We start from the raw sequence: 12,249 nt of genomic DNA, 5'->3' as shown, positions 1-12,249 counted from the left end.
CACAGTGGTGACAGTTTGATGCACCATGAATTCATCAGCAGCCATGAAACACAGCAGTTTTCACTCAGCTTTCAGTGCTCCTTTCTGTGATGATCACCCACACAATTTACACTGTCTCAAGGTAAACATACCACTGCTGATGATCCGTCCTGATCCTGTCAGTTGATACAGTGAAGATGTAGTTTCTAGTGATGCTGCGTCTGGATATTTAATTCAACAATGTGGGAAGGACCCTTAAGAAAGCCGTTCTATATTTAGTCGTCTTTTTACAAAGAGCTTAGTGGCTTACCATTATGATAGTCACTGTCACACAGCAGCCAATCATTGTGAAATTTACTAAGGGTCTTTCCCTTGCAGCGTTAGTCGCTCTGAGAAGGTTAAGTGACCTCAGCAGAGTCATTTCACAGTCTTTTGGTCCCCAAGGTGACTTAAGCGCTCCCAGAAACCGAGCTGAGGGGGTCGTTCGGAACATGTTGAGTACCTCTATTCAAGGCTGCAATCACACGCACAGACCGCGTCGTGTTTTCTCAAGTGCCCTCTCACTCAAACACACACATTGTAGGGCTGTTTTGGAGTGTCCCTCCAGATCACACAGACGACAATGTGGTGTGTCGAGTGCCCTTTAAGTTAATGCTCAGTGGAAGGGCCTAACAGGCTGCAGCAATCACACAGGCGGCCCGGTGTCGAGTTGGCGCTCACCACAGCATGACGCTGTCCGTCCCTGGTGTGCTGTCATTCCCCTAGAAATAACATGACTTCGAGTGATTAAACTGCTCCCCTCTGGAACAGAGCAAACTGAACAGTTATGAATATTAAAGATCCTAATCGCCTCATGCTGAGCTTTTCGTTATTTTTTTTTTCCCTGCTGTCTTCTTGCTCTTTGAGTTCAGAGTGAGGGAGAGTTCTTGGACAGCGGAGACATCACCAAGCTGTTTGTACAACTACACCATCACCTGCACCATTATGTACACTGTTTGCATACATGACAGACTCCATTGTGTGTTGTTTAAGGCTGTAGACCTTGTTGAGGCACTTCACATGCCACTATCTATTACAGAGTTGTGTTTATGGTTCTTGACCTTGCCTAAAGGCTCGGTGACAAATGGCCCAACATGTGATGCATTTTGTGTCAAGGTTACAATGGCAATAACATTAGAGGCCCATGCTCATGTTGTCGACTCGTCTGGCGTCTTTGTGCCTGTATTCTGTAGTGTTATTTGCTGTGTTGTGTGGGCCTGTACTGAGCTTATCTGTGCTGTACTGTGCTGATCTCACTATGCTCATCCAGTGCTCTAAGCTGCTTGGGATCCAGCCACCAGCATAGATGATATATCCCTGCCCCCCTCCTTCCCACATCTCTCACTCTGATTCATTGGCTGTTTGTGTTGCCCATCCATCTGGGCCAACACAGAGGAAGGAAAGACACACGAAGACACATGGCTGTTTTGGAGCAGGGGGGACTGCATTAAGCTGCTAGGGAAGAGATAGGGTCCCAGAGAAATGGTGGCCTACCAGGGAGAGAGGGAGGAAAAATACCAAGGGAGAGGCAGCAGGAGAAACAGAGAGCTGGGAGAAAAAGATGTGTGGGATACTCAGGGGGAGAGAAATGGATTTTCGAAAGGGACAAAGTAGAGATTCTCACTGACAGATTAAATGCTGAGAAAAAGACTGAGCCAATGGGATGAAAGGGTAGCAGATCAAAGATCATGACAGAGGGTTAAGAAAAAAAGCGTGGGGACAGTTGTGCAAATGCAACTTTTTTTAAGTTTGCATATTAATAAAAAGTATTACATATACCCGCTGTTGTGACAGAGAGTGAAATCACAAGGCTTTAATTTTCAGGCTAATCTCAGAGCTGGAAATGCAGTGAGATTTTTGTTCAGCTGCTCAGTGTTTATCCCTAATTGAAAAATGTAGTGTTGATAGTTTCACCAAGAGATTACCACTGTGGCGTTGCCCTTTAGCAAGGCTGACCCTCTCTAACGAAATCCACACAATTACTGTCTTTTCTAATGGACTCTTTGGTAATAATTTCAACTGGCTAATTAGATCCTTGTTCCATTGTTTCAGTCGCCTATCGTCTCATTAGGACATAAATGAAATCTTATCGTTGTTATTTAAGGCTTGTTCAGGTGATTAAAAGCACAATGCAAAAGCATCAGGACACAGAGGACTCGAAATGATCCAGATTTTCTGCTATTATGTGTCACAAATTAGGTTAGTGATATCACATTATATACATAGTATAAACTATTATACTCCACTGACGTCCCTATACAACATCTGTAAGAGCCTGGACTGATATTCTGGGCCTGGTGTGTGTGTTTAGAAGAGGTTGGGCAGTATTGTGTCTGTGTGGCGTGAGTGGGAGGGTCTGCTGAGATGAGGTGGGCGGGGCTCTTAATAGAAATAGGACAGCTTTTACTATAATGAGAGTTTATGTCTTGTGTGTGTTTGGTAGATAAAAAGCCTCCCGTGGTAGGGGACTGGTTCCTTCAGTGCGGCTCCACAAATGAATGAGCTCTTACTGTAGCAGGGGTCTAAATAGGGTTAGTAATTTCAGTGCCGTGGGACTTTTACGGCTGATCACACTATTCTGGGACAGGAACAAGAACGCCCCCTAGAGGACCGGGGAAACCTAGATATTGAAGCACAAGAGGGAGGGGATGTAGAGAGGGAGAGAGACTCTCAGGCTTCGCCATATTTGCCACTTGGATGACTTCCTATATGAGAAGCCTACATACAGTAAGCTTCTTCAGAGATGAGCCTAAGCTACATCTTGGTAAATTATGTTAGACTATTAAAGCACATCGGTGGGTTGTGGTGCTTGATGATTTGAGATGAGAATATTAACTTTTTCATGTTACATATAAATCGTAACGACACAGAAACACAAAATATCCATACACTTGAAATTTCCTCAAACTACTACTGAAAGGTGTTTTTTAGTGATGTCATTTACATTTAATTAGGTGTCATGTCTCCTCCGTGTGAGGAAGAAGCATCCAAAAGAAGGAAATTGACATTTTGTATTTGTTGGTCTCATGAAGGCACCCCTTGTCTGTGCATATAACACTAAGTATGGTGTTTGTTATCTGTCTACATATATATAGATTTTTGGTGCATATAGTCAATTAAATGAAAAAGTGTGCACCAGTGCATCACGCTAAAAGAAGAAGAGGAAGTGGTGTATGGGACGCTAGAACTTAAAAACTGATATATACAAGCATATGGATCAGTTTTGAAAAAATGTTTAAAGTGCATTTTATTCTATACAAGTCATGGTGTGCAGGCGTTTCAGTTGCCTACATATAGTCAATCAAACCATGTATCTTGAATTGTCATGTATTTGCATGTGACTGTGACATTTGACAGCAGCTAAAGCCCTGACTTTTGGACCACAGCAAACATTACCTTTCTAGATAATGTCTGCCTCTTATCTACAAGCATGGACAAATATCTTGTTGGCTTGATGGCAAACAAACAACCACCAGGGAAGAGTGCACACAGCTTAGAAACTAACCTGCAAATGTCAAGATCAGTCAGTATGGATTTGGACTGGTGTGGATCCACCTACGTACCACTGATAATGGTCTGTGCCTTGGCTTGTTACTAGCAAGTTTGTTTACATTGTGTCTCATACCCCTCCCAGCCCAGCTGTTAGTCAGTCAAATACACATATTATCACCTCGGCAGTATGTAACAACACTCTAAGGAGAACAGTGTTGTTGGGTGTGGCGCTCCCTCATCCTCTGAATTATCCAGTCAATTTGCAGCTGCACTTGCTTTTGTAGGGAACAAGGTCACCGTCCCCATCTGTTTGTCTGTCTCTCTCTCTCTCTCACACATGCACAAATCAATGTCCCATTGACTTCTGTCACTCACACTGCTGTTTTTGTGTTTCCTTTTAGAAACTGGCCAGGGAGGCGGAGCAGCTTCAGAAGGAGCATGTATGGCAAGACGGTGTGACGGTAAAGTAGGACACCCGCTCCTCTCCCTCCTTCTCCGAGACCTCTTCTTTCTTTTCTTTTTTTTCCCTTTTTTTCCCAGGCAAACTGGTTTATCTTCCTATCTTCTGCCCATTCCCATCTGTTTTCCAATTCCCTCTCAATTTAACTATCTTACTTGTAACTCTTTAATGACAATGTGATCAGCATCACAGAGACAATGTGGTAATAAAACCTCATTTTATACAAGTGGAAAAAAAAACAATACACACAAATACAGCCCTCATGTATGCACACATACTCACTATATTACTTTTGATGTTGTTATTTTCATGGTCTTTCAGTATTACCTAAGAGCCTTCCATTAATTTTGTTTCACAGGCCACAGCAAGTTGAACATTACATTCTCTTGCAGCTGACCTTTAAAACACTAGATATCTGCTCTTGAAATCTAAAAAAAAAGAAGAGAGAAATGGTATTACTCTGGTTTGTGTGTTTGTCTGTGTGTTTGTCTGTCTGTATGTGTATGTGTGTGTGTGTGTGTGTGTGTGTTTGTGAGCCTGTGTGCTCCACTGACTCTCAAATTTGCAAACACTCAAATGCCCCACAAACACGCATGCATACTGATGCACACACATATACACATATATATAGCCTCACCCGACAGATACACATGCACATTCCCTACTGTCATATCCTCTGTCTCCAGGGAGACGAGCTCGCTGTCATGGTACACTTCCCACAAATGGATTTTTAACCCAGCGCCTCCTGGGGGATATTTGAGAAAAGGCTTTAACTGATTTAAAACGAATAATTATGAGCCCTACTTCCCTGCAAAGTCCATTTTTATTCATGGTTGCTTACACTCTGAAGCTGTAGTCTTGGGGTGGCCGGGCTGCTCCCCTCCCTGCTGGTCCGAGGGAGGGAGCTGCAGTGCGGCTGTCCCTTCATCTTAGGCCTGAGGGGGGTTGATGCCTGCCTCTCCGTGCCCGGCTCCGATGCACCTCAATCGGATGTGTATCCATGCAGGAAGTGGAGCCTGGGTCACAGTGACCACACACAGCACACCTGTTCATAAGTAGCTGCATCCAATATGGCATCAATACCTCCTCAAGTGGAAAAGCCAGCACTCTCTTTAATCCACCCCACCCCTGCCCAAACTCCTCTCTCCCTCTGTTTCTACTCTTTCTCCTTTCTGTCTTTCTCTTTTTCTCCTCTTGTTTCCATCTCTCTTTCTGTCCGGTCACGTGTCTCATACTCACCGTTACCCTCTGCACCTCCATCACATTCATATACATTTTTTGTTATCTGTATGTGTCTTTAATCAGGCATGAAAGCAGTTGGAATATATCATATTGTTGCAAATACTGCAAATGAATCCTAATGGTGCTCCTCTATTAATAATGTATTGGAGCTGATTTCATTTGCCTTTATAATCAGGCCAGGTAATGAATCTCAGCAGGGGCGACTGTGAAACCATTAAAAAAAACTCACAAAGAGGAGGAGGGTAGGGGGTGGGGGGGCGAGTGGGTGAGGTAGATATGTCACATCCTTGCAAGAAGATTTTTCCTGTTTGTAGATTTTGTGCTTTCCTAATTTCTCTTTGGGTGAACACTCTGCTGACTGACACTCTAATTAGATTAGGGCTGCATGCTCTTTGGGCATATTAGGAGAAATGCGTCGCATCTTAAACTAGCGGGTGGAGCAGTCTGTCAAATGAAGAGAAAAGGTGTTTATGCATGAGTGACGGTGCGTTTTGATAGAATTTCTGTGTGTTCAAGTGTGTGTGTGTGTGTGTGTGTGTTCTGCAGTGTGGGTTGGAAAAGCATAATGTGGTTGTTTGTGTTTGCCGGTGAGCGGGTATTTATTTGTATGTGTTTATTAACGGCAGGTTCTGTACCTGGCCCAGCCCATCTGCTCGCCTCGCCAAACTGGTGACATCACAGAAACTCAATGACACGCCTGTTCCTCATAGCGGCTGCCATCGCAGCTGTTACCGTAGCAATGGGAAGACCTTTCTCTCTCTCTCTCTCTCTCTCTCTCTTTCTCTCTCTCACACACACACATTCAAGCTTTTTCCTGGTCTAACTGCAGAGCCAGTTTTCTGACCATCCTGACTGCTGGACATTATGGATGTCAAAGTGTTGATCGTAACAACTGTTGTGCTGGTCGTTCAGGGTTTTAAATCCATTGGAATGAAATGGTGTGTGAAATAGACATTAAAGCGTTGGATTGCCGCTGATTTCTCAAGGTCAGGTGCCCATCCCTCTGTGACACTCGACTATTGTGTTGGCAACAGAGTCATCCCAAGGCGACGCAGTCATTTCAGTGCTGCTTTGCAATTCTCATAGGGACAAGGGAGAACCAGCAACTTCAGAGCCAAATATCAAAACTCGTCTTTGTTTTGTAAACTGAAAATTGGCAGCCAGAAAGCAGAGCTCTATGAGACCTTCCTGAATAGCATCAGCATGTCACTCATTTCTGATTTTTCAATTTCAGAGTTAGGTTATGAAACAATCCTGACCCAGTGACTGAATGTGTGTATAAACTATGTTTAGGAAGAGATTTAAATGTTGCTTTTCTGTAGCAAAGCATTTCTCTGGGCGATGTGATTTCCTGGGTGTTTGCCAGTTCAAAATGGTTTACTGCTTTTAATAGTTTTTCTCCCAGAACATCCCCGAATACCAATGTTAGCGACTTCTTGAGCAACAGCTTAAGCTACAGTAAGAAACTCTCCCCTGCTCACATCATATAGTTGAGAGTGAAGACTCAGTACAGTAAGTCTAATAATGAGAAATAAAATACTGGCATTGAAAAAATGTTAGTTCCCTTATACGCTGAATAAAACCTACACAGACACTTAAGTACTGAAATCAAAGTTCTGCTCTGGCACAGTCTTTGACAAATAAGTTGTCAAGTTAGATGACATTATTTATTTTTGTGGATATCACTCATGTTCAGGGTGAGGCTTTGCTGAACATGCTAGGTTTTTCTGAAAATGTTTTGGTGGTAGAGACAATGTGCACCATATGCCACCAGTGATATTGCCAGCTGGAACCAGCTTATTGTGTATGGCAAGCTGTTCTAACATTTCTTATGACAATTTAATATATTGTGACAAATTAGCATTTTTAGCTAAAATGTATTTTGATGGATCTGAAATAAATGTTTTCAATAATCATGTATGACATTGGTGACATCTGTAATGTCATTATAGATACAGTATCTTAAAATTAAGATGTATCTGGAGATATCTTGAATTATTGACTGATCACAATGTAATTATGACTCAATTATGCATTTGTAGATATTGTATGGATTCTCTATGTTTAATTGGGTTTGCCAGTTATTGTCAGGACCTTTTTTTCAAAGTGATTGTTGAGGAGTTTTACAATTTTCTGTCCTAAAACATCTCACAGATGCTTCTTTTGTGTCTCTGTGTGCAGTTTGAATGTATGATAAATGCTGAGCTCGGCCTAGTTTAGCTCAGGTCATGCATGTGTGTGGGTTCAGTGACAATGACTAATGCTGAGGGTTTAATACTTTGTAATGGTTAGCCTACGGTTAACAAATCTTTTCACAAGGACAGTACAAACAATATCCTAACGATTACATAATCATCTGTGGAAACATGTACAGTATTAATTCCGTACTAATTCTAGTACACTTTTTATATCAATTAAAATAGTTTTATTAGTGAAATTAGTGACTTCATAAATTTGTGAGTTTACAAGGTCTAGTTTAGTTTGAATAAACATTCGTCTTTGGAAAACTTTAACACACCTATAATCAATATTTTTATAAAAACAATGGATCACTTGACTACTTATATGTGAAAGGGTTTTCTAGTAGTGATGCACCCACAGAGAATAATGACCCGAATCTGCAGTCTCCTTCACCTCTATATTGTTTTATACACAGACAAAGTAAGTGACTAGCTGGTGAACATAGTGGAGCATTTAGCAGCTTAAGAGACAGATATTTCTCTCAGGAGTTGGTGGAGACCAAAAACAAAGCAAAGGAGAGGGATTTTTTTTTAAATTTATATTCATCAGGTGGCCAGATACACATCTCTAAATGAATGTTAATGTTGGTCTGTATTTGCTGGATGTGTAAAAATGTATAAAGTTGGGTGATAATGTGTCAGTACTGTGTTCACAACTTGTTTCAGCTGCCCCCAAGTGGACAAAAACATTACAAGTTTAAAGATGTATTTTCCGTCTTTACACGGAACAATCAGTGATTAAGCTATGGTTGGAGAGTCTCACCCTTCAGCATACTGTCCCTCTGAACTGCACAGAGAGATATAAAAGTGATGGCATCAACTAGTGTTCGGCAGTCCCAGTAAGTTGGCAACTTTGTGAAATTATCAGAAAATCAAACTATACTGCTAATTTTACAAAATGGAAGAAGTGTCTACAGTTAGCATCACTCTCAAACTAATCATATGATCAACAATATTATTATCAGCTACATTATCATCAATCAGTTGTTAAACCACTCGTCTCCCATCATATGGCTGGCTACAGATGATGACCACTGTCACTTAGCTGAAGAAGGGTTGACACAAAGTGCAACACGTTGGAACAGAGACACAAGATTGGATGAAAGAAAGGATGGAGATTGTGGAGATTGGAGGAAGACATGTACTTTCCATCAGATTGTGATGTGGCAGCTGCTGTACGTTTGAAATGCATTAGTGCTAATAGCTGTGCCATTAGGGGAGAGAGGCACTCTGTTGATGGGTTGCCATGATGAAACCAGGGAGAGGGGTGACAAAGAGAGGCACGGAGGGAGAGAGAGGTGTAAGTGAGAAAGCAAGTGAGTGAGGGAAGAAGGTAAAAGAGACAGAGAAAACGGGAAACAGAGATGGAGCCATCTTCCAGGCCATTTACTGCAATCATCACTCTCTAATCAATCAAGCCTTTCATCATAGGACAACACAATCTCTTCTTCTCCCTCTGCCTCTTTCTCTCTTCATCTCCACTCAGCCACCCACTCTCATACATAACACAGTGGTATTTGTGTGACCTCTTTCTTGCTCTTCACACATGTATGTTCATCTGTAACTTTGTGATACCTACAAATAATATTCGTACAGCACATAGCCTGCAGTGTTTGCCCCCCCAATGCTAATCGCCTAGGTAGCAACTTTTAGCCTGTATTTCAGCCACATTCACTGACCCACAGTCACAATAACTCCCCTCAGTGGTGTAACACGGCCTTAAGTGCTAGGGGCCCTAGCTGGAGTTGCAAGAGTTTGTTCACTTGACCAAGTTCGGCTCCTTTCATAATGCCTCTATTTGAGATAATTGGCCCTTCAGAGGAAATGAGTGAGAATCATTGTGGCAACTCAGCCCAGCCCTCGAAGCTACCAGCTCCATTAGCCACAGAATACATTAGTCTTATGAGGGGCTTCCTTTGACAGATTCAAATTCAGATTCTGGTGAAATAGACAGAAATGAAGGGACGCCTCAGTCTGGCTTTGTTTCATCTCGCTCTCCTCTCAAGATGTTCATTTGCTGTTATTGCTCGTCTTTTTTTCCCCTGTCTTTTGTAAATGTTGCCAAACCCCTGTTTCCTTCTCTCGCTGGATTAACTAAAACAAGCTGCAATAGACCATTTGTCCAAGCACATGCATTTTAGTTTTCACTAGCAAATCCTTTCCTGCTGAATTGAGATATTTCCTTCCCGCTACTGTCATTAATTGATCTAAACCAAAAGGAGAATATGGATAGAGCAATAATTACCAAGCTGGTGTTTTATCTGCAAGTGACTTTATATCGGTTTAGTTTTTTTGACCATCATGTTGTGCTCATTTTGCCTGTTCTGTATTTCCTGCATATCTGTCCCTCATTTTGAAAGTTACATGCAGACCTACTAAAGCAGAGGCAGAAATAAAATTGATTTTGCCAACCGCCTTGTGTCAGCACCACAACAACCAAAACTCAAAAGGATCTCCATAGCGGAGGCCGAGAGGGGGAGGTGGGAATATAGCTATGTGAGCCCCTTTTTAACTGCACAGTGCTTATTTCAAACACTGATAAGCATAACCACATTGTGTATAATCACAAATAAACTGCATCTATTTTCATTGTGAGCAGTTTTTTTTTTACTCGCTTATGGCTGTGCTGAGACAGAGCGCTTGCAGCCTGCCGAGCACGTAATGGAAGTCATAAACAGTGTTATCACTGAATCCTGAGCCATGGAACGGACTTCCATCTGCTCGCCACTGGAAGGGAAAGAAATGAGGAGGGGGCTATGTGGAGGGAAATTCCTACACAGTATACAATTTAGCAGAGTCACCTCCCTATCAAATGTATCTGATGGTGTGGGCGCCTCAGTAGAAACTGGACCGAGCTTCACTTGCTGTCATGGATGCTAAGACACACACACACCAGTGTGTCTTGGAGTGTGTGTCTGTGTGGATCTAGCCACATCTGATCAATTGATCAATGAGTATTATGTCAATACAGACTTCACCTTAAACACCCATTTTGATTGCAGCCTCTCCCTCCTCCTGAGCTCTCCTATCCTTCTGTCGCCTCCTCTCCTGGTGCCTCCCCTCGCTTTCTATCAACTGCTGCTCTGCTCGCAGCTTTGATCAGGCTTTTGATTGCTGTGGTGACCCAACAGTTTGATAATTTCAGCTTCTTGATTGCAGACCGCTGTAATTTGTTTAAGTGGTGCTCTCCAAGGTAGAAATGTCCTTTTCTTCTTCTTTTTTTTTTCTTCCGTGCTCCAACTGTTTTCTCTCTACCACCTCTTCTCTGGCTTTTTTCCCCTCCACATCTCACCGCTAATGTTTCTCTGCTGCTTCAAGAGAGACCTCTTGAAAACTGATGCTGTTCTATGCTTGAGTAGAGGGACATTGGCGAAGTCTAAGATGACTCAGAATGGAAGCTGCACTGAAGTACGGGAACAGGTAATGAGAAGATAAAAGATAGAAAAAAACACAGCTAAGGAGAAAAGTTCAGGTGTGTCAGTAAGCCTTTAGTCAGTAGGAGTTTGTCCAGCTGTGATCCAGCGTTTTAGCCAAGAGGGAGGGTTGAGAGAGAGGCCCCCATGTGTAAATCCCACTGATCGATCCCCCTGCCTCACAGGAGATGGGAATCAATAGTCAAGAGAAATCCAGTGAGCCACGCTGCAGACCTTGATTTTCCCATTTCAACACATGGCCAACACCCATGAAATGTTATTTTAAAGGCCCTTCTGGTCAGAAGGAAGAAGAAAGAAGAAGTAAAAATGGACTAATGGCATTTCAATATTTTCTCTTCGGTGGTTTCTATCATTGTGAATTGAATATCTATATATTTAAACTGCAAGTTGGAAAGAAAAGAAGCAACTTGAAGATGTCATCTTGGGCTCTGGTGTTGGGCATGTTTCAGTATTGTCAGAAATGTTATAGCCTGAATGATTAATCACCAAAAATAATGTCTTAAACTATATTAGTTTAATCTAGCTCCAATTAAAAGAATGTCTGCAGAGAAAAAAAAAATATGTCCCAGGCTTCCTCGTCTGCCAAGGTGTTCCAGGAAAGTGATGTGTCTGAGCGGCCAGGTTGTCATCTTGTGAGTGGTGACAGGCTGGTTATGCTGTAGCAGAGGAGAGATACCTGCTGGGGTTTTAGTGTTTGCTTGGTGTATTCTGTCCCTGTTGTCCTTGGTGCCCGTCTGCAGATATCTTAAAGCAGTCTTCCCTTTGTCATTTGAATGTTCAAATCATTGTGAGGGACAGCAAGGCATCTGATGGAAATGATTACGGGGTTGAAAATAACAGGTCTCCTTTGGTCGGCGCTGATTGTTGATTGGCCACTCTCAGTCTGCCTGTAAAGAGGGGGTGGTGACTTTTCAGGACTCTATGGACTAGCTGTGGTAAAATGGCTGAAAAACATCAGTGAAATGAAAAGCCGTATTCAACCCTCCAGGAAAAATGGAACCTGGAAACATTTCACTCAGATAAGTGGAGCTCCAGTGTCATACCAAGCTGCAGTGTGATTGGACAGGGGGGTTCAGACTGAGTACCAGATTGTTTGTGATTGGTCACCGCAGCTGCAGATGGCGTAAAAATGTTAGATGTGGATAATTGCATTTGCTTTATCAAATCTCTCTGGAATCCAATGATAGCGTTAATATTGCCATGGCCTGTTTATCTTATTTGTCTTTATTTGGTGTTACAGCACCTCTTTCCTGCTTCTCCTCTGATGATCAGATTGGGGGCTTGTTTGGGAGGTGTTGGCATCCGTGTGTCATGTTGGATAGGCTTTTTATCTGGCACTGTGTCCACGCAGTGTGGTGATGCT

The 12,249-nt window shown here is 42.5% G+C and overlaps 1 protein-coding gene across 1 annotated transcript in view; it reads left to right on the top strand.

The window, feature by feature from the left end:
• The window catches only part of cacna2d2a (calcium channel, voltage-dependent, alpha 2/delta subunit 2a), a 131,043-nt gene that overhangs the window by 61,634 nt on the left and 57,160 nt on the right, over nucleotides 1-12,249 (top strand). Inside the window, exon 4 of the mRNA XM_070903344.1 lies at nucleotides 3,912-3,971. Coding sequence (XP_070759445.1) covers nucleotides 3,912-3,971 — 60 coding nt within the window. The remainder of the gene's footprint in view (nucleotides 1-3,911; nucleotides 3,972-12,249) is intronic.

This window comes from Enoplosus armatus, chromosome 3 (assembly GCF_043641665.1).
Source record: "Enoplosus armatus isolate fEnoArm2 chromosome 3, fEnoArm2.hap1, whole genome shotgun sequence".
In the NCBI taxonomy this organism is placed as follows: domain Eukaryota; kingdom Metazoa; phylum Chordata; class Actinopteri; order Centrarchiformes; family Enoplosidae; genus Enoplosus; species Enoplosus armatus.
Note: the sequence above shows the minus strand (reverse complement) of the source record. Positions and strands in the feature narration are given on the sequence as shown.